Source organism: Cyclopterus lumpus, chromosome 21, assembly GCF_009769545.1.
Source record: "Cyclopterus lumpus isolate fCycLum1 chromosome 21, fCycLum1.pri, whole genome shotgun sequence".
Classification (NCBI taxonomy): Eukaryota; Metazoa; Chordata; class Actinopteri; order Perciformes; family Cyclopteridae; genus Cyclopterus; species Cyclopterus lumpus.
Genome location: NC_046986.1, coordinates 17,181,697 through 17,208,418, shown reverse-complemented (window position 1 = coordinate 17,208,418; position 26,722 = coordinate 17,181,697). Strand labels below are relative to the sequence as shown.

Below are 26,722 nucleotides of genomic sequence, written 5' to 3'. Positions count from 1 at the left end.
TGTGGCCAGTGCAAATCAGCTCCTTTCAGCCCACTTCAGATCTGAAACGTGAAGCGCTCGTTATCCCTTATCTATTGTCTTTTATCCCACGGATCTCTTGGAAAACAGCATTGAATTTGTTTACATGGCCACCTATAATTAGATATTTTTATATAAAAGAAATATAATATGTTTTGATAAAAAACTAAACAAACAAACAAACAAACATGGAAAGTAACTTGTTTGAAGATAATCTGTTAAGACTACAAAGACGCACACAATATCAGGGCTATTGTCCATACAGTACTGGTGAAGACTGCACTCATTATGCCATTGACAATGACTGAGGAGGCAACCGAAATAAACCATAATTATTTTTCAAACACTTGCTCTGTGTTGTTATTATGAGAAAAATAAGTGTCTGTAAACATGGCCGCTGACAGTGTTGGCAAAAATCCTGTTATGTTGACATTAAAGTGTAACCACATACACCGACCAATCTCACCGTTCTTTACAATTACTATATTTAAACACTTATTCAAACCAGCCGATATGACCACAGCGCTCAGCTGTCCGTCACACCTTTTCTCAGCGTCACGTCTCTCTCGTCACGGCCGTCCGTCCGTCCACTCTGAACTGACATTTCAAAACCAGAGTTCACGCGACGCCCACCGAAACTTCTATTTTCACTACCCAAAAACTACCCTGTCGCCACTCCCGTGTTCATCCGCCATGCCCTCGGCGAGGTCCACTCTACGCAGAGAGAACGCAGCACAACATTTCCAAAGAGCTCACAGGTTCTTCTGTTCCAGAAACTGTGAGGATAGAAAGGTGACGACCAGCAGGTTGTTGAAAAAGACAAAAAACAAGGTCCTCCCCTTTTCCACCTTTTCTCAAGAAGACAAAAGTTCCAATGTCAAGGGGATGCTGCCCCCCCCCCCCCCTCCCCCCCCTCCCCCCCTCCAGGGTCTGTCTTCTAGTGCCACATTTGAAATTAAATTGATGGCCTTGATTGAGAAACCGTTGAGTTACACTGTAGTTCTGTGTTGAATAGAGACGGAAGGGACGTTTGAAAAAGGGACCATGACTTGAGGAGAGAGGGCTCAGCTCTCGCTCCAAAGGCTCTGTGAAGGGTGAGGGGACATCGGTCCAACGTTTCAGATTCACTTTTTCCAGCCGCTCGGCGACCCTGTTGTGCTCCAGTCGTTGACCACTGCTGGGGAGTTCCCTGACATCCAAAAGGTATGTGGGTGTGCGTTACGAATGATGAACAGGACGAGGGAGGTCACAATATGGCGCAGTGGAACCGGTGGGAACCTGCAGAACGCTCTGCTCTCCATTTCATCTTCTTTTTCTTTTTCTGGTTTCGCTCCGGCACCTGTTGTCTGTGAGTGTGGACGAGGAAAAACAGAGAAGAAGCAGCTTTTAATGAAATTATATAATATAAAAACGTATAAGGCAGCATCATAGGGCCCTCAACCACATATTAAACATAAAATATACATAAAAGAAATACAACCTTCTTGATTATTTGCAGAGCATTAGTTTGAGGATAAAGACAATTTAAGACCTTTTTAAGCACAACTTTTAGACAATTGAATTGTCCAGCCCCTAGATATGCTGCTATAGGCTTATAGGCTGCTGGGGAACGTTTTAAGATACACTGAGCACCTATCTCCTCTTCTCTCTATCTCTCTCCTTATGGATGAATTTACATCTCTCCATTGCACATTACTAACTCTCCTTCCTCCCCGGAGTCTTTGTGACTTCACGTCTGATAGTGTCCATTGGACCTGGAGGTGTCTGAAGCTGGTCCTGGGTCCTTGCCCCTGCTGCCTGAATCCAGCCACTGGCCTAGACCTGGCCTCCTCCCCAATGGACCTGCCTCCTTCTCTGTGCCTCCTGCCTCAAAGGCCGACCTCATTGGTCCGGCCTCTTTCGCGATGCCTCTTGCCTCCATGGCCCTGCTGATGTGCCGCCCCCCACCCCCCTCCTCTCTACTTCCTTCTGTTTCATGGATTGTGGAGGTCTGGATCGGGGTCCATGCCTACTACTAATTATTCATACATTCTGTCATATTCATTGAATGTGTTGTAACTCTGTACACATGACATCTATTGCGTCTGTCCATCCGGGGAGAGGGATCCTCCTCTGTTGCTCTCCTGAAGGTTTCTTCCCTTTTTCCATGTGAAAGGTTTTTTTCAGTTTTTTGGGGTGTTTTTCCTGATCCGATGTGAGGTCCTGGGACAGGGATGTCATATGTATACAGATTGTAAAGCCCTCTGAGGCAAATTTGTTTTAGGCTATACAAATTAAAACTAAATTGAATTGAATCTTCTCATCCAACTCTTTTTTGCACCAATAAGTCCAGCAGCAAAATATTGCAATCACATTCACACTGATAGCTAAACAAGTGAGTCATACTAAGCTTAGAGCCAATCAATAGCAAGTGTAACCTCTTAGAGATTCTACATTAAATGTGTTATATGCAAGTTTTCAAAGCAGCCATACACCAGTACAAAGAGGATGGACACTTTCTGCCTGAACTGCTGATGCATCAGCCAGAAAAAAAGCACAACCTTGATGTCTTGATCCACCTCCTATATGACTGACCTACTCCAGTCTGACCACAAGAGGGCAATATTGATTCATCAATAGACTTCTCTTTTCTCCATAAGTACCAAAACAGCAAAGTTTCAGTTAAAGACCTGACATGAGGACAATAATAACTATTCCTAATCTGGATTAATTCGTTTTGTACAAACATAAAAGGTGAACAAATAAGTATAGTTGTGGAACCGAGTTAAGGCCCTAAAACAGAAGTGACATGCCTTCTAGATAGATGCTTATTGGTTCTTGCAGGGAGAGAAGACCTTCAAAACAGGATATGACCACATTTGAAACATGGCCACAAATCAAATTCTTCTGAAATTACACAAGACAGGAAATAGCTGTGGGATTTATTTTTCTCATCCTAAAAACACTTTCACTGCCCGTACATACCAGCATAATGCTCTCTCTGTGCCACTCACCTCTACAGAAGTGAAATACACACTGGGGAGGGGGGGCACACTTTGAGTTGAAACCATTCTATTAGATATTATGACTGTATTTAAGTTTGTAAAAGGGGCAATCACTGTCCTCAATCGGTTTAAATGCTGTTACTTCAAGTAAATCTGTCTCACATAATTTTTTTTTTTAATGCAAAGAGTTCTTCGTGTTGTGAAAGCGTAAACAAGGTGAACCCGGAGTTACCTTATGACACGAACCAGCTCATGAAAGGCTTTGTCCACATTCATTGGAGGATCCTTGGCACTAGTTTCAATATAAGTTATCTGAAGAAACAGAAATGTTCCCAAATTAGGCATGAATGGTACACACAATTGTAAAACTACATTAATACAACATATACAATATAGATGTATACAGTAAGGGAGTATAGGGAGACATAACATGATACCATTTAACCCAAACCAAATGCTACGTGGCTAAGAAACAATAAAACAGAACCTGTATCCATAACAACACCAATTAAAAACATAATTAATTCAACAACTGTTCCCTAACACATGCCTAGCAGCCATGGAAATGACTGATGAATCAACCACGTGTGATGCTAGTCAGTGTGCAAACAGCCCCAAGTGTTGTGCTCTTTGTCCAGGCTGCATATGATCACTTTAAAACTGAAAAATTGAAGAAAAAAAAAAGAAAGCGTGACACAAAAAGTCCCAAGATGTCATATCCCTGGAATAAAAGGATACTGTACGCGCCTGTGACAGAGACAGTTTCCCAGAATCCCTCTGGACCAAACTCATTCACCACCACAGGGAAAACGCAATCCTCTCAGATCAGTTAAATTGGTGCATTCTGTATGGGAGTAATCCTTTATGCAGATTACATTTCTTCCCTATGTTCAGACTAAAACAGTCTTTTCTTTCCGGACAGAGCTTTTTCAAAACGACCTCCAGAGGGTGACATCTTTTAACGGCAGCAGGATACATGGAGCTTTTTGCAAAACCGTGGTATTAAACTCAGTGACGTGTGGTTTATGTTCGCTGGAATGAAGCCGAAAACCAAAATAAATCACGTGAGCACACCTCAGCTTGGTCGTGCACCGCTTTGTCACTAGGAGCTCTTGGCTTCTCCGACATGACGGTCACAAATAGCTCACTGAGTGCTATCAACATGTCTGAGGATTTACAAAGACTCAAAATGAGTTTCTTAAATGCTTTATAAACAAGCTACCCAAAAATCGACATTTGAGTAAATATTTTGCAGCCAAATCAAATAAATTAAAAAGGATATTCAAACTTTGTTTCATTATAATGCATCTCATTCTCGACAGGGCATGTGCAAAGGTGATAAAGTAGGTCCATAAATATGAGATTTGAGTTTACAGTTCTCCTCCTTAACATTGTGAAGCGGGTTTAATGGCCTTTTGCCGGTAAAACTCTTCGTCGTCTTGCTTCTTCAGTAACTTTTTGATTGTATGCCCTCTCGTGTTTCCAATAGTAATGCAACCAACAGCGCTTTGAGCTTGAACGCTCTTGTGCGTGCTCATAGCTCGCGCCCCATCTCACGCCACGGTGCTTCGCGTGAGCATAGACAAAGCTGAATGGTTAGGGGCTGTGTAGACGACTTTTAACCGCCTCTAACTCTTATTCTGGACGCATTTTAACTACTGATATAACCAATCAAAGAGCATAACTGTGATGCTGCAGTTTTAGAGGGTGAAGAAAGAGCCGTCTTTATGTTGACGGCTGCATTTTAGACAGCTTAATGTAGTCTCAACGGTGAGTCTACAACATCAGTGTTCTTTATGTTCGCTACACAAGTGACACGCGTCTACTTTTCAGCCGTGGAAACAGAATTAACCATTTGACGTTTATTTTGTTGTATTCTGACCTCTGGGAGCAACAATCCATCTCTCTCCTTTGTCTTTAGCCTCTGTCGTGCACACAGGCTCATTTAAAAACTGTGTTGAAGATGAGAAATCGGTTCAATGCAAAAAGGCCCTACTTACATTATGTTTTGCAGCCATCTCTTGGCCCTGATCACTGGTGACCTTTCTCAGATGGACCAAGTCCACTTTGTTTGCCACCAACACCATGGGGAAGGCCTCCCTGAAAAGAAAAGGACAAACACCCACACACAATATCAGGTATCTTTGTATAACTGAATAATGCATTTCCAAACCACTTCAGTAGTTTCAAAGAGTGTTTAATAAGTGCCTAAGTGCCTTGCAGTCTAACAACCATTTTAAAGACCTGATAGGTTTATATTTGGATCAAGATCACATGGTTCACAAAATTGTCTGAGGTGTCAGATTTCTGCAACACTCGAATCTTGTAGAAAAATGAGCTACAGTAGAGCACCACTAAATATGGACATATGGCAACTTGCTCAGTTCCAGTTTCTATTTTTGTAACATCTCAAGCTCAGTTTTATTGGCTGCTGTCAGAGAACAGATGCATCTCTTCTCTCACAGCTGACATTTCACAACACTGCCGATAAGAATTTCAGAAACAAATCTGATGGTCTGCCAAATTCAACTGCAGCTTGAGGAAAAGGAAGCGGGGACGAGATCCCGATCCTCAACCGTTCTAATGCCGAAACAAGACAACGCCATCTGTCAGCACTGACCAAACCACGTCTGCTGAGTCAGCACAACTCAAACTGCCACGACTGCAGGGGACAAAGTTGGGCCTTATACGAGGATAAATATTCTTTTTAGTATTTTAGTGTGTGTGGTGACTATGAGGAACGTTTAACTGGTTGTGCTGATGCCTCTTTATGACCGACATAAGTAAATGAGACAAAGGATGTTAAATAACCGTCTGTATATCACCACAATTTCTCTGGGCCAGAGTTCATAATACGTCCGACACAAGAAAATGAAGAAACGTCCGCGTCACTTTGACTTAGCATTTAGAAAACGAGCTGCAAGAAGATTGCAACACAGCAGAAACTGTTTCCAGGGGACACTAAATAGTTATGCATTACGGCTGTTGACTTTTCATAAGAATTATGAAGTTTCAGTCAGTGTTGGAAAATTAAAACACACGGCCCCTTTGTCTTTTGTTTTATCATTGTGATGACATGATTCAGATATTATTGTAGATATCTGCTGTGAACATAATATCTGAATCAGGCGATCGCAATGGCAGCGAGCAGACTTCAATCAATAAATTCATAAACCACAAGCGTGTCCCAATCATGTGAATCACTAGTTAGTGTCCCCTGGAAATTTTCAGTCGTCTTCTAAATGCTGCGCATGTGTTGCCAAATTGATGTTTCCGCGTGTTAGTGAAGACGTTGCTGCGTGTGTTGCGTCTATCCCCATGTATTTTCTTAATTTAATTCTCAGAGCCACTGTGCCAAGGCAATTTGGGAAGATCATTTTCTTTTTCCAAAAGGGAAATATTGCCCAGGCATTCTGTGATTTGATTTTCAACGTTTACGTTACATCACAACATAAATAAACATGAGTTGCAGCAATGCCCTTATCACCGCCACCTACCGGTCTTTGACCCGTAGTATGAGTTGATGGAATCGGTCCACATGTTCAAAGCTGGCCTTGTCCGTCACAGAGAAGACGATGAGGAAGCCGTCTCCGGTCCTCATGTACTGCTCCCTCATCGCACTGAACTCCTCCTGGCCAGCTGTGTCCAGCACTGCCAAGATGGATGGACACAAATGTATTACTTTGGGAGGGGTCTCTCTTATACCGACACCCTGATGATGTACTTTATTTATTCTTATTGCACCATCACACGTCTGATTCAAGACATTTCAAAGCTGCAACAAAGTGTCAGTGATTCTAAACATTAATTGTTGAAGAACTTCTCCTAACCAAAAGCATCGTTATGTTTATTAACAAACGGATATAAACTAACCCGGTTTGCTAAAATCATTGAACAATGACATTGTCCAATTTTTTTATTGTTTTTGTTCCCTTTTCAATTTTCTGCAGGCACATGATCACCTCCACCCACACTTGCAGAATCCAGAGACACATACAGGTTTCGTTAACCCTGTGACCCAGTCATCTCTCCTGGCTGCCTCTTACATAACAACTGTGTCAGAACAATGTACAGGCCTTAGCAGAAGGCCTTAGTTAAGATCAATAGTGCATTCCCATAAACTGTTTTCTAATTAATTCCTGAGCTTCATGTGTTTCCAACCTAAACTGAATACTTTAATGATGGAAGGATAAAATCATAGAATGATGCATAATACGTCTCACGAGCAACAGTGGCGTTTTCTAAATGTCATTTATTCTTTCAACTATTTTATAGTTCGCTCAGTGGAGGAAACAGCGACCACCGGAATGTAGTTCAAAGCTGAAACATACAAATGGTCCCTCGTTGGTCAATGAAGGACATGTTTAATTGAAACCAAAGGAAAAGGAAATACAGAATTAAGAGACTCACCATCCAGTATGGCCCACTGTCCGTCTATCTCTGTGTGTTTGAGATACGAGTCCTCTATCGTGGGATCATAGTCTGGTACAAAGATCTTCTGGAAAAATTGGATGGTGAGGGCACTCTTCCCAACACCACCATCCCCCACCACCACCAGCTTGTAGGTTGGCAGGTTGTCACTTGGCAGGGCGCTGGTCGCCATGGCTACCTCCACAGCGGTGATGAAGGTGAAAAGCAGACTAGGTAGGTGGCTGAGGACACACCTGGCTGAGATGGAGGAAAACAGAAAGAAAAGGATTGACAATAGAGAGGGGAGGGGAAAAGGGAGAGAGAGAGAGAGAGAGAGAGAGAGAGAACAAGGGTGTTTAGGTTTTTGTTCCAGCTGCCCATCTCCATGGAGACCACAGACCACAGGTAAGAGTTTTAGCTCAAAGCAGATAGATGGAGGCAAAAATAGAAAAAGAGAGGCCCGAAGTAGTTTAGTGCCCTTCAAGTCCTCCTAAACCGTGTTTGTAATGTGAAGTGGAACAATTTACTTTTGTTTTCCGCTTTTTTTTTTTTTAATAGAGAGAAGCTGAAGTTTTTCCATGGCCTTAAGTACAGTTAGTTGTCTTTGAGCCAACGTCTAACAGTTTTTACAGGAACTGCATCTTATGGGATGACAGTATTGACTTGAGTATTTATGCCAAATGGGCAGAAATGAAACCACAGAACCGTGCAGAGTTCTGCAACGTGGCTTTAAGCAGCAACATAAAGCCCACCGAGAGGGAGAGGGCTCAACGGGTATTTGGATGGCTTGGTAGTCCAGTGGTTGCTACATTACCCCAATGTCTGAGTTTGATTCCAGCCTTGGGACCTTTATTGTAGTTATTATTATTATTATTATGTCATTCCCTTCTCTCTGCATCTACACAGTCAAATGAAGGTAAAACGCAAACAAAAGATGATAATTCAACAATTGTTCAACACTTTTCTTTTTGGAACTGATGCCATCAGCATCCGTATCCTGGGTCCACATGTATTTCTGAAAGCGAGGGGTAACCACACTGACCTACGGCATTATGGTCCCACTCGCTCGTGCACGTGGCCCCTTCGTGAAAAGGCTATTATTTCACTTATCTACATGGGGCAGTGACATGTCAAGATATGCTGCAATGCACCAGCACCCAAAGACAGGAAGAAGACTGCTAGCAGTTAACATGGAAGTAAAGCATGCTGGATTGAAAGAGGTTTTAAAAATATATATACATTTTATTTTAATGAAGGAAGAAAATTGTTAGAGCTCAAGGTTACAAACAATGTGTTAGGGTGAGTAACACTGAATGCTAACGTAACTTAAACCTAGTGCTGCTAATGCAAAGCGAACATTTACCTGCTCCATATTAAGACCTTCACAGGAAAGCCACAAACAGCTTTTTTTGTGAAGCAGCTACAGGAATTGCAGCCGCATTTGCCATCAAGATTATCTTACTGCTATTGTGGAAAGCATTGTCCTATTTTTCTGTAAGCTGACATGTTGGTAATATAAGGACGAATAGTAAACGATGCAGCAGCCACAATAAAACAGGTATTGTAGAAAAACTACTCGTGCCGTTCTCGCGTCATTGGTTTTAAATCAATTCCACCGACAGGTTCGGCCGAGCAGCAGAAACCAGACTACACTCAGTAACCCAGTATAACCACAGAACCAGCAGCAGAGAAATAGGATGGCTTCCACATAGATGGAGAACTGAAGCTTGTAATTATGGCTTTCTGAAAACAAAAATAAACATCCATCTTGCTAGAAGGAGAGGTTTAACAAAAGGAGAAGAGTATTTTTTCTCCCACACAAGTTTAAGTACAGTAGAGGATAAAAAAAAATGCATCTATTGAAAACATTTGCAAATAATTAAGGGGAACAGCTTGTACAGTATTTGTTGTACCAGACTGCCCTTTTTAAGTCTTACATTATTACAGTTATGCTGTATAGTTCAAATCACTGCGGGCAATGAGATAGGAGCGTTAATTTTTTTTTTGTTCAATCTTATGCTGTTGTTGCAAAAATCTTACACCAAAGCTTACCACAAAAAGGGGGGTTGGCTACAGAGAAAAGGAGTCACAGGAGGGAAGCAAGAGAACAGAGCAGGAAAGGAGGGTGAGAGATTATCGGAAACAGAAGAGTGAGGGAGAGGAAACAAGGGTACACAAGGACGAAGTTGATGGAAATGTTACAATACGGTCGATACGACAAACACTACTTTACCGCGTGCGCCCACATTTTGGCCAGTTGTTATTTCTCCTTTGACATGATATTGACAGTTCTGCTTCAAGGCATAAACATATAATGAGTGGGAAAATATTTTTAACACCAAGTAATGATGTGATTCTGACTATCGTGATCTCTTGACAGTCAACTGCGGCTGTAACTGACTCGGTTCAAGTCTCATCAGTGGCGACGTCCTAATCAAGCCAACTTAAAATACTTTTGACCTAGTAGTACTATTGGGAAATGTTTTATTAGATTTTATGAGTCAGCATGTGCGCGTCAGCAAGCGCGGACGACACACACATCATTCCTGCTGGCGGTTTCACTGTCCTGCAAGACGACCACAAGCTAGCGTACATGGATGTACACTGATTATGAATTATAATATTTACATTTTAAATTTGTGAATGTTTTTGGAGGAAGGAAATGCATTCATCCCTCTTGTAAGGCCTTAAGGAAACACTGTGGTGGAAACAACTGAATTTAAATGTGTCGTCACTTACAAGAAAACTAAACCAGCACCTTTAAAAAATCTACATACAAAGAAAAGACCTACATAATGAATACATTTCATATCTCAATCTAGTTTCTGCTACGCAGCGTTAAGCATATGCGATTCATACTGAAAACCACTGATGCAACCAGGCAAGTCAAACCATCCACCATCCAAATTTAAAATAGAAACATTTGCAATCAAACTAATCTCCTCCATCTTGCTGTGAACCCTTCAGCTCGCTAGTTCTCATTAAAGTGGTGTAACGGTTTCGGGAGCAGACAAAAAAGCACATTCACAAACTACTAGCACCACCACCCACGCACCCATTCCTTCTTCATCCACCAGGAAACAGCTGTCAGCTGGCTACAGTCCATCCTTTCCTGCCCAGCACAATGGAGGGAAGGAAGATGTTTCCTTCCCTTCCAAAACCCAGCCAGCCAACCAGTCAGTCAGCCAGCTTGGGCAAAGAATTTCCAAGACAAATTCCTGACGATAAAATGCCTCTTCAGCCCCAAAGTAAATGTCTACACCACAATTTCACCACCGTAGACAGATTTTAAGCGCTGTGCAGAAAACTAAAAACAAGAACTCGACAGCTTGAGAAGCCCCATGAAATCACAGTACCTGCCACCAGGTGTAGTTGTCACACTGTGCCAGGTTTGGCCCTTGCTGGTGCCAAAGTCAGGTCACAACCTTGTATGGCGTGTGAACGTTTATCTGAGTCTCACCTGGTGGGCGCCACAATTCACTGGGACGCCACTCACTGTTCTGAGAGACACAAATAATCCACAGACACCAATTTAAACAAAAATCCTTTGAGAGTGAAAGCTTGGTCGAGGAAATGTCAGGATGTGCCCAACCAAAGTCAGTCATGTCCTCAATGTGGCTACGGACCCTGATGTTTCAGAGGGTCAACCGAGGCCGCATGAGGACATACTTAGTGTTGTACACAACACTTACAGTGTTCACACTAATGCCGATGAATAGAAATCCTTTCCTATCGGATTTGGACTTTCATCCACACTAAGCTGCCGTTTTCCACCCCGACATCCGAGCTTTAAGAAAACCCTCTCCAGAGGAGTTGGATCTGAAAATATCCGTCTTGCATATTTGAGCTCCTCCAACACGCTCACTGTGGCTATTAACCCTCACTGGCTTGATCAAGCACTTCTATGAAGTAGCAACATTAATAAGAGGTTATTGCCCATGTTGTGTATCAATAACTGATAATCATGATGTAATAGAAGTTTATCGTTATTTACATCACTCGACCCCGAGCTTAAGGGCCTGAATTGCAGCAGTATATACATTACTCATTTCTTAAGGAGTCAGTGTTTAGAATGTGGCGACATCTGAGAAAATAAACTGAATCTGAAACTTCTCCCGTGTGCCGAGCATGTTAGGAGAACTACCATCTAAGAGCCAGCGTTTGGTTTGGTTTGTCCGATCGGGGCGACTGCAGAGACGTGGCGGTGCAACACAGCGGGCTCTGTGATGAGGACGTGCTTCATATGTAGATATAAACGGCTCGTTCTCTTCATTTCAGGGGATTACACAATAAAACACAAACTCATCACCGACTCTGGATTCAAACCCCACACTCTGTTGTCAATGTCCTGCACTTTACATCCATAACCCAGCTGATTACGATACTATTGAGTGATATATCAATGATTACTAGGAGACAGGGCTGGAATGAGAGATGACACAGTAGGAGACAATCAACTGATTATTTAACAAGCAAAATACTTATCTGGCCGTGTCTGTCAACATGGTCAAGCTACTTACCCCCACTATAAATCAAAAGTACAACTTTTGACCTAATGTTTTGTCTCTTCCATGCGAGGCAAGCAATTATCCACATTAGGACCTTTGTTTTTTATGTCTCGCTTGTTGCAAAGAATACAAATGTCCATTAATCAGAGAAACCTACATTTAAAAAATCTGCTTTCCATCACACTGAAACATAGCCATTGCAGCACGGCAGATATATGAAATTATTGGACGCCTTGTTGCATACACTGGATGTGCAGCAGCGTGGCACATCGACCCACTGCGGAGCATGTAAATCATTATATCGCGCTTCTTTTGTATGTTCACTCGTTTCCTCTGAAACGCTAATCTCTACAGATGTGTTAAACAGCAATTAGGTTTCCCCTCATCCAATGTGATGGCTCGAAAACCAGTGACACATTTCATCAATTTGCAACTCCTCCACTACACCTGCATGACTCCACATGCGTGTGGGCTCACATGTAAAACAACAGAAGCAGCTGGTGTGATTGGACTTCTTATTCTGTCTTCCCCGTGACTCCATAAAGCCTCTCTGGGTTTCTGGGAAGCAGTTAGTTGCTGCCTTGGGAAAGCATAAAAAAGGGACTTCCCTCTTCACACGGGAACAAAGCAGCAACACATCTCACAGAACAGGAAAAAGGAGGAACACGGCGGTGCACACCCCGGCCTGGAGCGTTGATATCAACACTCATCGATCATTCCAGAGAGGTGTTGAGGCAAAGTGCACCGAGTTCAGAAATGTGTGTGACAAACGCGAGTCAAACTCCAAAAGCTTTTTCTTTGTTGAGACTTTACCTTTGACTTATGTACCATTTAAGAAACGGACAGTTAAATTTTATGAATTGCGACTGATTAACCAGAATATAAACAAACATTCTTAAATACTGAAACCCTGACTTTTTGGATGGACCGGGCTTTCAGACTAAGAGAAGCAGGTTGCTGGTTGTTGTTGCTTGCGGCATCAATATTGGTCATATTCTCCAGTCGTATATGTGGTCAAAAATCAGATACACATTAATATAGTATTACTCATATTTTGCGATTTACAATATTATTCGATAATCAAAATATCTAACAATTTGAAATAAGGTGATTAGAAATCATTATCATGTCAGAATTATGCTTTATTTATGCATGGGGGGGCCATGCATAAATAAAGCATAATTCTGACATGATAATTCCTGTATTTCCATTTTGTACTTCTCTACCATCATAGCGAGCTAGACAGTTTTCACAATTATCCCGATAATAGTAATTCACCACAATTAATGTAGTGGTTTTTTTTTCACAATCCCAAACTTAAAAACTTAAAAGATGTTTTCCTCACAAAATAATACGAATCCCTGGATGAAGACGTACATCTGCTTCCCACAGGTACAACTTTAATGTGCAGTAAGATGCACTCTGCCCAGCTGAGCCACTGTTACTGTCCTGGGTGGGCAACAGTATGTTATGCTAATAGTACTGTGACTTCAGATGTCTTTAAAAACACATGTCAACAAGTAATGTGATGTTGTGCTGACGTCATTTCCATTAATCGGTTTCAGAAAATGAGGTGAGCCAAGTCAGCTGCCCCCTACACCTTTCGTCATCACATTTCTCTCCACTGATGACGGACTTCATGCACACATCTTTGAGACCCTGAGCAACATTTGGCTGAGAACAAAGTACAAATAGTCCAATAGAGGGCTTTATAGCTGATCACGAGTGGGTCTTCACCAATGACTAACTTGCCACAGTCTGGGGCTGTGACTTGTGGGAGCATTTCCTACTCTGACCTCATTAATTCTAAAAGATTTCTTTTTTTCGGGGGGGGGGGGGGGGGGGTCTTTAAAAAAGGGACACAGGATGTGGATGTGGCACTAGTGACACTGACTAAATGGTAGTTGAAGTACTCAATTTCATCACGTTACTAGTCCACTGAAAGACAAGGAATTATCATATTGAATTATTGCCAAGCCCAATGTGAAACTTGAATACAAAGTACTATATTTTAGCAGTTGTTTGATTGCTCTGGTCTATTCCTCCAGATCTGGATCCTTCTCCGGTTACCCTTTATAGTCCCAATCCCACTCTTCTACACAATAGACCAAGCTTTTGCCTCACTTTGAAGCATCACCTACAGTAGGTTCTACATATACATACATACAAGTAAGAATTTGAATGTCACACAAATCAATATTCAATAACAAGTAGCCTGATATTACCAGGCCTTGTACACATGTACAGACACACACACACACACACACACACACACACACACGTACAGACACACTGAGATTTCCGCAGGTCAAAGGTCACAATCAAACCTCAGGGAAATTGCATGCAAACGTCACCTTACCATGACTCCTCTCACAAGCAACGTGCAGCTTCAGCAAGGAAAGACGTTTCCATTAAGTGATGACGGAAGGACGAAGGGGTATCTGTCCCCAGACAACCAAATTATCTGGTGATTTCACTTCGCTATTAATAGTGATTAACGTGTGTGTGTGTGTGTGTGTGTGTCTGCAGACTGGGGTGCTTCTGAATGATCTCATCCGATGATTTGGTACATGGAGAATCTCTGTTCTCTCCGTCCAGCGGTTAAATCTGCAGTGATCATTTCTAACACACCGGGAAAAGCCACGCACTGTGTTGTTGTTTTGTGTGGCAAGAGGTAGGGCCTGTGTGTAAGCGCGCGCGCGCGCGTGCGTGCGTGTGTGTGTGTGTGTGTGTAAAACCGCCCCTGAAAAATAAAAATAAAAAAACGTATTTCAGTTGCTTCATTCTTCTCTTGAAGTTTGCCACAAAAATGAATTTCCTCAAACTGAAGCCAGCCGTGGATGCACTCATTCAAAGCGAAGCTAACTTCCCTCGACAAGCGTACCGCGCTGTCATCGTGTGAGTTAGCGAGGCGACGGTTGATATAACGGAGAGCGGTCGGTTTTACACAGACGGTCGGTCGGTGTTGCCGTGGACACAGACGCCCGCATTCGTGACCTCTTCTTCTCCGTCAGACGAGGGGGAAAAGCCACTTACCGATGTGGGTTTCGCTGTCGTTGACACAAAGAAAACGTCCTCACGCCGACATATTCCTCCTCATCTCTCTTCTTTCTCGGCTTCAAACCGCCGCCGCCGCCGCCCTTTCGCCACAGACGGGAGTGCGCTGCCCACATCGGCGAAACAATACGTTGAATAGCTAATCTTTGTATTGCAACAGCTGATGCTATAAATAGAAAAAGCCCCACAGGGGGGAACGCCGTTTTTTGGGGAAGTCATTAAACAATAAAATGTCTGGTTTCAGTTTAATATGATGTCAATGTTTGAGAGCAACTCAAATCTAACGTTTCATTTCCCTTCGTAATGTTTTTCTTGTTGTGCTAAAATTTAAAAATCTCACGAAGCAGCGACTGAGTCCCCCTTTAATGTAAAATGGACTGTTCCTCTTTTTTCATTTAGTCTTCTTTAAAGGGATAGTCCTGTCAAATTAGCCGTACCTAATTCAAGAGGAGTGAAACGAATTAATTAAAGTCTTGAGTTGACTCGTGGAAAACAAATTAATTAAATGATAGACAACGACTTGTGACAAAGAGACCCACGCATCCTTGTACGTTTTAAATGTACTCTCAGCAACAGGTGAAGGTTATCACGCATGTGAAGAAGTGATCCGCCCAACAGCTAAAATGAAATATTTTTTTCTTTAATTTTCTTTAATGAATCAGCACAACCACAAATTGTCCAATTACGGACATGTATTTGCAATTGTTATATATTTATACACCCAGTGATACAAACAGAAAAAGAGAACAATATAGAATATAGAGAAACAAAACCTTTCTTCATATTCATCCATACAAACACTTACATGTATGAACACAAATATGTATTCTTTCTTCTTTTTTTCATCACATCTCTCTCTCTCTCTCTCTCTCTCTCTCTCTCTCTCTCTCTCTCTCTCTCTCTCTCTCTCTCACCAGTATGTTTGGTTCTTTTTACTTTGCATAAATAATACCCCTTTATTTCTGTATGTGGATGTGGGTTTATCTGGATGCATGCATGAATGTATGGACATAAATGCAACCATTTTCATTCCCTGACATCACAATAATAGGAATTGATGTTTGGGAGAAAACAATAGGCCTTTTTTCACAACCGACATTTTGACTTGTCGTAGTAGGAAAAGTAGCACAGGTGTTACTCCATCAGCGCTGGCTCTCTTCTAATTGAGTCTCCCACAGGGAACCAGCATGCACAACAGGACCCTGAAACTGAAGCATCTGAAATAAACACATCAGATTTTCACATGTGAAATATGAAATTGCATGTGAAAAGGACAACCCCATGAGATCATATATGTGAAGCACATGTGGTTTTTAGAGAGACACATTTGTTTATCAGAGAGAGACCTTTTCACAAGTATATCATTATTACAAGATTTCATAACTGTTAGATGGTTTCTTTGTAATCTTTATTTTTTTTAATCTTACATAGTGAAATACATTGTGTAATCACGAGAACAAGTACAGAAGTCTTATTTACAGAAGAAAATCTCCATTTGTTGTTTTTCTGACCTATTAAATGTGAAATAATAATAATTACAGTCAACACAAAATTATCTTTATTGTGAGATGAAAGGCAATCACTTGACAGAGTGTATCAACCAAGAAATAAGGATACGATGATACTGCTCCCATGGTTTGTTTTAGCTGGAGGTCAAAGAGACAGATAAGTGTGTGATCAATCAATAGCAAACTGTGTGTGTGTGTGTGGGGTGTGTGTGCGTGTGTGTGTGCGATACAAAATAATTGAGAGCAAAAGGGCTTGGCGATACTGAGAATAGATTAGGGTAGATGCTTTAATTTCGGTTAGCAGTAAATCTGCATAGCAACAGATCTACGAATAAAGAAGGGCAGCATTGATTGTAATACTGTACTGTTACTCAGTAACAGGTTGACAAAAAACTTGAATATCTGAAACACTGCAACTCCAAGGTCTGCTGGTCCCAAATTTAAACACAGGCTGCCTTCTGACTGACTTATTCATTTATCACACTGGCAAGTAGATACTTGAAAGAACTGCTTACCAGAAACCGTGGTAATTTTAAGGTTGCGTGTGAGCATGATAAGTATATTCTGGATTTCAGCTCGAAGCCACAGAGGACCGGGTGCAAACTCTAACACGAAGGAATGCTGATATCTCATGAGATGTGATATATTATTTAAAGAGATTTGACATAGTGTAGTTAATAAGTGCACACATGCTCAAGAAGAAAGAAATCACACACACATATTTCCCACATTACTGGCAAGACTGTTTATGATGTATCAGTCCATTAACGGTAAGAGGGGCGTGTGTGTGTGTGTGTGTGTGTGTGTGTGTGTGTGTGTGTGTGTGTGTGTGTGTGTGTGTGTGTGTGTGTGTGTGCGTGTGTGTGTGTGAGAGAGAGAGGGAGTGAAAGATGTGAATAATTCAATCGAAATGCGGAAGAGGGAGCTTGCTATGAGTTTTACCTCTGGAAATAATCCAGACATTAGGCGTTTAGAACTCACGTTACAGTAAGTGATATAGGAGATGAAGTGCTCGCTCTCTGTAGGTTTGTCCAGTATTTCCGGGAAACTCTTCTTTATCTTTCCTTACTTTTCGTGTGGCCTTAATATATCTTTCTCTTGATTGTCAGCACTTTTAAAACCAACAGATTTGGGAAGACGGGAACAAACAAATTACACTTAAATATGTCACATTCAATATACAAACTGTATTTTTCACAATGAGAGTAGCACAATGGGATGTTGTGATCGTTGTTTGTCACGTTTTACACCACAAAGGAGTGCATGCACCAATTCAGGCTGACCTGAGAGTGCAGTGGCATCCCTCTATAGCTGCACTATTTTTTTTCTGAAGTTCAAAAGCATTATTTAGAGCTCCTTCTGGCGACACTATGAGGGTGTACTTCTTTGCTTTTAGCTGAAGGCTAATGTCAGCATACTAACACTCACAATGACATTGTCAAAATAATGATGGTTTGCCAATTTCATTGTCCTAAATAATGGTAATGATCTTAAATTAGCATTTTCTAATTAACAAATATAACAATTGTGTCAATGGTGGCATTGGTGGAAAAGTAAAAGGATCACCAAAAGTATTGCAATTTAGCTTAAGGGGGACTAATGTCTGACGGGAATTTCATGGCATCCAATAGTTATCAAGACATTTAACTCAAAACCACAACCTACAGTGAGATGAAAAGTCAGAGGATCACCCAAATCATGCTCCTGACCTTCTTCCCTTTCTCACCCATCTTATTAACACCTCCCTCTCAACCGGCTGTTTCCCTAACTCTCTGAAGGAGGCAAGAGTCAACCCTCTCCTGAAGAAACCCACTCTCGACCCGTCTGAAGTCAATAACTACAGACCTGTCTCTCTCCTCCTCTTCCTTTCCAAAACTCTAGAGCGAGCTATCTTTAACCAAGTCTCCTCCTTTCTCCACAGTAACAACCTTCTAGACCCCCACCAGTCTGGATTCAAGACAGGCCACTCAACAGAGACTGCCCTCCTTGCTGTCTCTGAGCAGCTTCACACTGCTAGAGCAGCCTCTCTCTCCTCTGTCCTCATCCTTCAAGACCTTTCTGGTCATCTCACGGCTAGACTATTGCAACTCCCTCCTGGCAGGTCTACCTGCTAATGCCATTCGACCTCTACAGCTCATCCAGAATACAGCTGCTCGACTGGTCTTCAACCTCCCGAAATTTACCCACACTACTCCGCTCCTCCGCGACCTTCACTGGTTACCGGTGGCCGCCCGCATCCGCTTCAAAACATTGGTACTTGCGTACCGTGCTGCGAACAGATCGGGTCCGGTCTACATCCAGGACATGGTCAAACCGTACACCCCAGCCCGTTCACTTCGCTCGGCTTCTGCCAATCGGCTTGTAGCTCCTTCACTTCGAGCAAAACACTCAACAAAGTCACGACTCTTTGCTGTGCTGGCTCCTCATTGGTGGAACGAGCTCCCCATTGACATCAGGAGAGCAGAAAGTCTCTACATCTTCCGTCGCAAACTAAAAACACATCTTTTTCGACTATACCTTGAATAGGGAAGGTAGAGCCGTAGTAGCACTTAAATGTCCCTTACCGATAGCACTTTGTTGTTTAGCACTTTAGTAGCACTTAAATGGCACTTACGGATAGTACTCTGTAGTTTAACGTTATTGAAGTAATTGTACTTGCTTGATTCTTGTTGTTCTAAGTTTGGACTCATGGTTTAATGCACTTATTGTAAGTCGCTTTGGATAAAAGCGTCAGCTAAATGACATGTAATGTAATGTAATGAGGATACATTCTTTTGGAATCACAGATATCTGCACCGAATGTCCCGGCTATCCACCAGAAGGTTGTTGAGATATTTCAGTCTGGTCCAAAGTGGTCATCTGACCGACTGACAACATTGCAGCCCGGTATCATGCAGGTCGTGAATTAGTCACGAAATGTGTGTGCGAGGACACGAGTTATATACGTTTTGTTTGTGTTGCACAGGACGAAAACAATGCTAATGGGAAGTCAATTAGGAACCTTTTTTGTGGTGGACACATTAATTAAATGCATCCATGTGACTATGCAACAGTCAGAGTATTAAATATGGAGAAAGACCACTTATGGTGGGTGGTGGGGAGAGGGGGGGGTGGGGGGTGGGGGGTGGATGGGTCCAACAACCACAGGACTTCCAACCACAAGATCGCAGTTCAGCACCCCGTTTCTCAAAGTGTTGTTGTAGTTTAGTTTCCTAAACCTAATGTTTGTAACGGGTTTCCTAAATATAATTAAGAGGTTTCAGGTTTAAGTTCATTTTATACATAGTTATTTTAATCCCAGCCATGATGTTTTGCTTAAACCTAACTAAGTGGTTTTGTTGCCTAAACTAACTTTTGTTTTGTAACTTAATATTGTCCCAAGAACGAAATCATTCCAAGTGTCAAAACAGACAATTTGTGTCCCTGTACAATAAACCAATAGATTGCATTTGCCATGAGACTGTTGGACATTGCCATCCCTGGAGCCATTCCACTAGCATGGATACAAACCTACTATGTAAAGGTTTAAAGATCACACTCCCTACTACACTTTGCCAATGTGATCAGAATTTAATTTGACATTGTTTCACTATTCTTCTATGGGAGAGATTGTAAATCAAAGGTACACAGGATGAATACTGTTTTTAACAACTCACCAATGACGCATTTGTCTCCCCTGTATGTCCATCTGGGATGCCAACGCTTGCTCCGTTTGACGTAAAAACATATTGATTTCTGCTTTGGAAGACTTATTGTAAGCAATCAAGAGGTGGTGAATTGATTGACTGGGTTAATGATTTATTCATCAATCGAGAGGTCACTCCACTGGATTGGACGACAAGTTGATGGGATCTTAATTTGAGAATTGATTGCTTTGTGTCTCCTGCGTAAATCCTAATTTTTCTTCAGATGCTGCAGACGTTTGGAGGGCAGGGTCAGGTAGAGCGAGCCTTTCTGATGGCAGCTATGCACCTATGGTCACAGGAGGGCCAATGTCCATAAATACACTAATCACACACCAAATGATGTGTTCAAAATTGTTATTTGTCGCATTTGTACACCATTTAGTGTTGATTTTCTCTTCAGGGACATTAAAAGCCCACAGTGTTCATCATGTCCATGTTGAAAAGTGGAATTTACCTTCCTTGTGAAAGGTCATTAAGCACCAGTGACTTATGTGTGTTTGTCAGTATAGATGCACTGACACTGTATCCAATGAACAACAATGTCCATGCAAACCCTCCTTGACCCCTACGTACAGGACGCATGCCCTCAAAAACATCCAACTCTTTCGCCACTTGACTTGAACACATGGACACACCAACATAGCACGCGGCCCTGCAAAGATCAGACAGAATGCAGCTTGTTTTAATTCAGTTTTAATGTATAAAATAAGTTCAATATGATCCCTTCAGGCTTTATAAGGACCAAAAAGTGCCGGTGCAAGAGGTCAGTGACACGAGCATCAGCTTTTTAAAAAATATTCATGCAATTTGGTCACTTTTTCCAGTCTGCATTGAGTAGAACGGAGAGAGGGACATTTGGAAACGCTTCCAGTCCATCACAGGACTGACATATCTCTGATACGTGACTGTCGTGAGCACACAATACTCCCCTGTATTTGTGCACATTTGTATTTGTGATTTACTGCTAAGAATAGAATAGAATAGAAAAGAATAGAACGGGGGATTTTCTCTGTCTTTTTCTCTTCAGAAACACACATAGTGCACACAGAGACACACACACTTTTATCGCCTCTTGCCTGTTTCCATGGCGACAGTAGTGAGCCGTTTCTTCACTTGAATCACACCGTCTGACTTGATCACAATACATATGCACACACACATACGTGCACACACATACACTGCAAAGTGATGAATTGTTCTTTTTTTTACACTAAAATGTCTGTGTGTCCTACATAGGCCGTATCCCGACATGTACAAGGTTGTATTAGTGATGCATAATAACTCTACATGTGTTATGGAGACAACCATATGAATACAGTCTTTGTAAGGCTCTTACTTGCATAGTTTCCCTTTTACAGATTGTACAGAATTCCTTTTTTATGTGATAAGTCTAAATATTTTTGCATGTTAAATGAAGGTACCTCAATTTTTAATATTTGTATTTTAATGAAGAGATATACTGCAAGTTGAATCGGAGTAAACTGAGCTCAAAGACCAGAGGATGAGGGTTTGAAAGGATGAAATATTATTTTTGTTAAAATGGATAACAAGGTGAACCCAATTACTTTAATGCAAATTTGTATAATCCCAGATTCCAATGAGGGAGCGTTATTGCCTTTTATCCTCCCTGCATATGTTCTTTGGTATACAGTTGTGCAATATGTGTAGTATATGTTATACTATATTACTAACTTTAACCTCATACTATATCTCATATCCCTAACTCCAATAGTATACATGTTATACTATGTTGTGTTAATGTTACACTACTTTTTGCATCATTAATCTCACTATTGTCATTTTATTTACACCACCATCACGTTACTTTGTCATTTCTGTCTCCAAATGCTCTTGTGTATTGCTATTTTATGTTTTATTTCTATTTTGGTGACATACCTCTTATATATATATTAATTTTACTTTCTCTATTTATCTGTTTTTTACTTATCTATAACAACTAAATATCCCCGCTGGGGCTCAATAAAGGTTTATCTTCTGAAGACTTTTTATTGAGAAGTTGTTGATAAAGCAAGAGTGAAATGCCTAAATAAATAAAATTAAATGAATAAAAACACAGACTTTCCAAAATGGGTTTGAGTGATCACTTAATCACAGTCTGTGGGTTTGAAAAAAGAAATAAAAAAGTACCCACTTTTAATGTGCTCAATGTGTTGCTGGGCTGTAACCTACAAGTGTACACATTCTCCTAAAAGGCCGATAGGCCACCCAACCCCATTACACCTCACCTTCAAAAACCAGCTCCATACTAGTTTGGCATTAAAATACCAACATTCATCCACGGCCCCATGTGGACAAAAACTCTCAGAACACAAAATATCTTCACTCTTTCAGCCATCGCACATTGCAATCTTACATATTGTAGTAAGAAGTCAAGACAGTCGAATGCAATAAGATGATCTAAAATACTGACAGTGTTCTCACTGCCATGCTACTGCACAACTTTCACTTCCTCCTCTACCACGACACCACCGCCATGTGTGCAGCCAGTCAGCGCATTGGAATCAGCTGTGTTGTACCTTTTATTTGCAGCCTGTGCATAAGCACTGAGCTCAGCGACACCATTACCATTTTACAGCAGCTCACGGGTACCTGTCCACGTCACAGAACTCCTCAAAAGAAACGCACATATGCGTTAGTCCCTTCCCCCTTTTTTTCTAATTTGCATGCGATTCCGTGCATGTTTGACTTGATCTGGAGAGAATTGCGCCACTTTGAACATATGCATGTGCAACAACACACAGTAATTGCAGTAGCCAGGGTCTCTTGAAAGAATGTAAAATACCAATAGGGCTGTAATGAACCGTTCCCATCTATTCATCACACCCACAGATGACAGCAGCAGCTTGCGAAAAAATAAGAGAAAAAAAGATGTGGAGGAGAGCGGCTTTAATGTTATTCCAGTGAGTTCCACCTCTTTTGTTCCTCATTTTTTCTGTTTAAATCATTCAATTTGTTGTCTACCAATTGATACTCATGGATGGAGAACTAATCAAACCTTTAGAGCACAGGCCCAGGGGCCCAAAGGGTCAGGCCTATTTATATTCTCATCTATCACAATATGTATGATTTACTGGGAGCAGAAGGGAACGTTTTCGATTTAATCTGATGTATAGCCACACATCATTACAGATGTAAAAGGGTTTTAAAGACTTGCGCTACTCACTTAAAGTTGGCCACAGTAAAGACAACTTTGAGGATGTCGTGAGAGGTGAGGTCACAACCCTTTCCGGTATCCCATGGGATTTTGTTAAAAACATACGTGGAAAACAGGCCCCCTTGTCCTTTTTTGTCTTTTTTATCAATAAATGTGTCCGAAAATATCTTTTGTGTAAATTATTTTGCTCTTTTTTTCCAGGAGAAATGTTACTTTCCAAATCTGGCAAGTATTTGTCATTATTATGTTCTAAATGCTTAACACAGTGTGTAATAACAAAAAAAGAAAGAAAAGCATTTTAATTTTCATCAAGTTTCTCTTCATAAACAATTGTAAATGAACAGAAATAAATTAAAATTATTAAATGTAACCTATTTGACATCTTCTCAAACCATGTCCAGGTTTTTGACACATTTGTTTAGCTCCCTGAACCCAACCTGGTACTCCTCACACATCCAGGGAGTGCTTTTATGACAGAGAATACACTGTTTCCTCCCCAGGCTGGCCTCCTGTATCCCAGTGTCCTTATTTGTGTTTGTGGGGACAGGAAAGTGGCCTTGAGTGGGGGGCAGGTGGTTATGTAGGATAGCCATTGGCAGAACTCTCAGAAACAATACTAATGCTAAGTATTATTTACAAAGAAAACGCCACTCAAACAATCTCACCTGCTGCTCCGCTCACTTCCCCCCTCCCCCACAGGCAATTTCGCCACTGGTTTTTACCATTACCGTAATGTACCGCATAGTAATGCGAAGCTCCGCTTCTTAGCGTTGGAATTACGCCGACAGCGCAAAAGGTCGAGGAGTTACGGTAATCTTTAATTACGTCAATTTCTGTCGCAGGTGCCAGGGTCCGTACAAAAAAACACAAACTAAACTAAACTGAACGAAGAAGTGTCAAAGAGAAGGAAATGGCTCCCCCTTGGTCGGCACGCATGGACGAGCTCTCATGTCCGATTTGCCATGATGTGTTCAAGGACCCGGTTCTCCTCCGCTGCAGCCACAGCTTCTGTAACGCCTGCGTGCATCAGTGGTGGAGTACGAAACCATGCCGCCAGTGTCCCGCCTGCAACACGGTGTCTTTGACCACGGCGCCGCCTCGCAACCTCGTGTTGAAGAACCTTTGCGAGGCTTTCCTCCTGGAGCAGAACTCCGGGGTGGTGTGCCGCCTCCACGCGGAGAGGCTCAAGCTCTTCTGCCTGGACGACCAGACGCCCGTCTGCGTCGTCTGTCGGGATTCGAGACTGCACGCGAACCACCATTTTAGTCCCGTGGACGAAGCCGCGGAGCCTCACAGGAAAGACCTCCGGGAATACGTGGCGCGTTCGCGGAAGAAATTGAAACTCTTCAATGAAGTGAAACTGGACTTGGAAGAAGTCGACGAGGCCATTTGTAATCAAGCTCTCGCCACAGAGACCGAGATAACTAATGAGTTCAATGTGCTTGTGCAGTTTTTGATGCTGGACAAAGAGTTCAGGGTCGCAGCACTGAAGGAGGAAGAGATGTGTAAAAGGAAAGTGATCATGGACAAGATTACCGGTTTGACCGATGAGATAATTGCCCTGGAAACCACCATCCAGACCATAGAGGACGGGCTGATGGACGACGATGACGCGTCACTCCTTCTTAACATCAGCGCTTTAACGAAAGCCGCTCAGCGCCCCCTGCCGGATGACCCGGAGCAGGTCACAGGGACCCGGATCGACGTTGCCAAACACCTGGGTAATATGATCTTCAATGCCTGGTGCAAAATGAAACAGATCGTGTCGTACACCCCTGTGATCCTGAACCCCAACACTGCCCACCCAGAGCTCCAGCTGTCTGAAGATTTGACCAGTACGAGGTGTAGAACCGATCTAGCCCTGGAGAGGATGGAGGGGCACCGCAGTGCCTTGGGCTCCGAGGGCTTCACATCAGGGAGACACAGCTGGGACGTGGAGGTTGGGAGCAATCGCATGTGGGCGCTGGGGGCCATGGCACCAGATGCCCAGAAGATGGGAGACGTTGTGTCTGGGTTGTGGATGCTGAGGTTTAATAAAGGCAAATTCTCTGCATTCTCCCCATCACGCCCAGTGTCTGTCCCACTGAAGGAACGGCCCAGGAGGGTCAGAGTGCAACTGGACTGGGACAGAGGGACGCTGTCCTTCCTCGATCGGGATACCGAGGCACCCATTCACACATTCACACACAGGTTCACCGACAGGCTGTTTCCGTACATCAACACCTGGGATACCCTTCCGCTGAAGATGCTGCCAGTGAATCTCACCGTGACATTAACACGGCCGGTGGACAATTACCAGATCAAAGCGGTTTGGTGATAAACCTGCCATCCAGCTGTCAAAAAAAAAGGAGAGGAGACTATCACTTAATGTTTCTTTTTTTTTGGTGGGGGGGTTCTCTGTGGGGGTCACCATCAAAGCAACAAAAGTAATGGGGTGCAATTAAAGAAGAAAGCTGAACACAACCAAATGTACACCTGCAAATAAACCTTGGTTTATATTGCAGCATTATTGGGGGAATATTGTATATTATGTTTCTAGATTTTTGTAAAAATATACTAAAATAACTTTATTTTGAAATGCAGTGTGAGTTACTAAAATGTTTCTGCAAAACTGAAAGTGAAGTTTTGATTGAGTGGATATAATATTTGTATTTCTCTGCCACACTACTAAGTGCCTTTTATTATTAAAATTCCCTTTATATATGCATACTTTGCTTGATAAACTTTTTTTTTTTCATATACAAAATCAATAAAACACTTGACGTGTGAATTTATAATACATTTGATCAGGATGTGTGAAGGTCAACAACTTACCAGTTGAGCTCTATTGGTATTGCTATTGTTCTATAACAAATCATTGCATGCATCTTTCCAATGTTTGTCAATCATACATCCATCATTGGTATGTGGTTCGACTGGAAAGGTCATATCCGGACTAAGTAAATGTTCATGTTTTACAACTCAGTCCCTCTTTATCATGGCATGATGAAGATGTTGTTTTCGTTCGTGTTGCTGTATGTCATCATATGATGATCAAATCATTGCATGCATCTTTCCAATGTTTGTTAATCATACATCCATCATTGGTATGTGGTTCGACTGGAAAGGTCATATCCGGACTAGGTAAATGTTCATGTTGTACAACTCAGTCCCTCTTTATCATGGCATGATGAAGATTTTGTTTCCGTTCGTGTTGCTGTATGTCATCATATGATGATCAAAAATAAAAACTAATATCTGCATTTGATTATTATATTATTACGTCTCAGTAAACGCTGCCTTTTGTTTTAATATCCCGTGCTCCTAAATTCATCAGGCTCTCTTTCTGAAAACCCAATTCTGACAGCCTTCAGAAGCTGCTGTCGTAAAACTGTCG

General features: G+C 41.9%; 2 protein-coding genes across 2 annotated transcripts; one reads left to right on the top strand and one right to left on the bottom strand.

Moving 5' to 3' along the window:
- Positions 1 to 926: 926 nt before the first annotated feature.
- Positions 927 to 15,123, bottom strand: si:ch73-116o1.2 (ras-related protein M-Ras). The gene is made up of 6 exons (XM_034561316.1): positions 14,957 to 15,123; positions 7,413 to 7,670; positions 6,500 to 6,653; positions 5,003 to 5,102; positions 3,235 to 3,314; positions 927 to 1,364 (listed from the first exon to the last, which is right to left on the bottom strand). Exons 2-6 carry the CDS (start codon positions 7,603 to 7,605, stop codon positions 1,265 to 1,267), a joined length of 627 nt encoding a protein of 208 aa, XP_034417207.1. The 5' UTR covers positions 7,606 to 7,670; positions 14,957 to 15,123; the 3' UTR covers positions 927 to 1,264.
- A 9,063-nt stretch (positions 15,124 to 24,186) lies between these two features.
- Positions 24,187 to 26,593, top strand: LOC117751036 (zinc-binding protein A33-like). Its single transcript, XM_034562542.1, has one exon. It carries the CDS (start codon positions 24,257 to 24,259, stop codon positions 25,661 to 25,663), a length of 1,407 nt encoding a protein of 468 aa, XP_034418433.1. The 5' UTR covers positions 24,187 to 24,256; the 3' UTR covers positions 25,664 to 26,593.
- The last annotated feature ends 129 nt before the right edge of the window (positions 26,594 to 26,722 follow it).

Bases quoted from the DNA above. Each gene is read 5' to 3' on its own strand.
- si:ch73-116o1.2 (XM_034561316.1), bottom strand. From the start codon at position 7,605: ATGGCGACCAGCGCCCTGCCAAGTGACAACCTGCCAACCTACAAGCTG. The intron at 6,654-7,412 runs GTGAGTCTCTTA...CCATCTTGGCAG, and splicing joins ACAGTGGGCCATACTGGATG to TGCTGGACACAGCTGGCCAG. The intron at 3,315-5,002 runs GTAAGTAGGGCC...CTGTTTCTTCAG, and splicing joins AGATGGCTGCAAAACATAAT to ATAACTTATATTGAAACTAG.
- LOC117751036 (XM_034562542.1), top strand. From the start codon at position 24,257: ATGGCTCCCCCTTGGTCGGCACGCATGGACGAGCTCTCATGTCCGATT.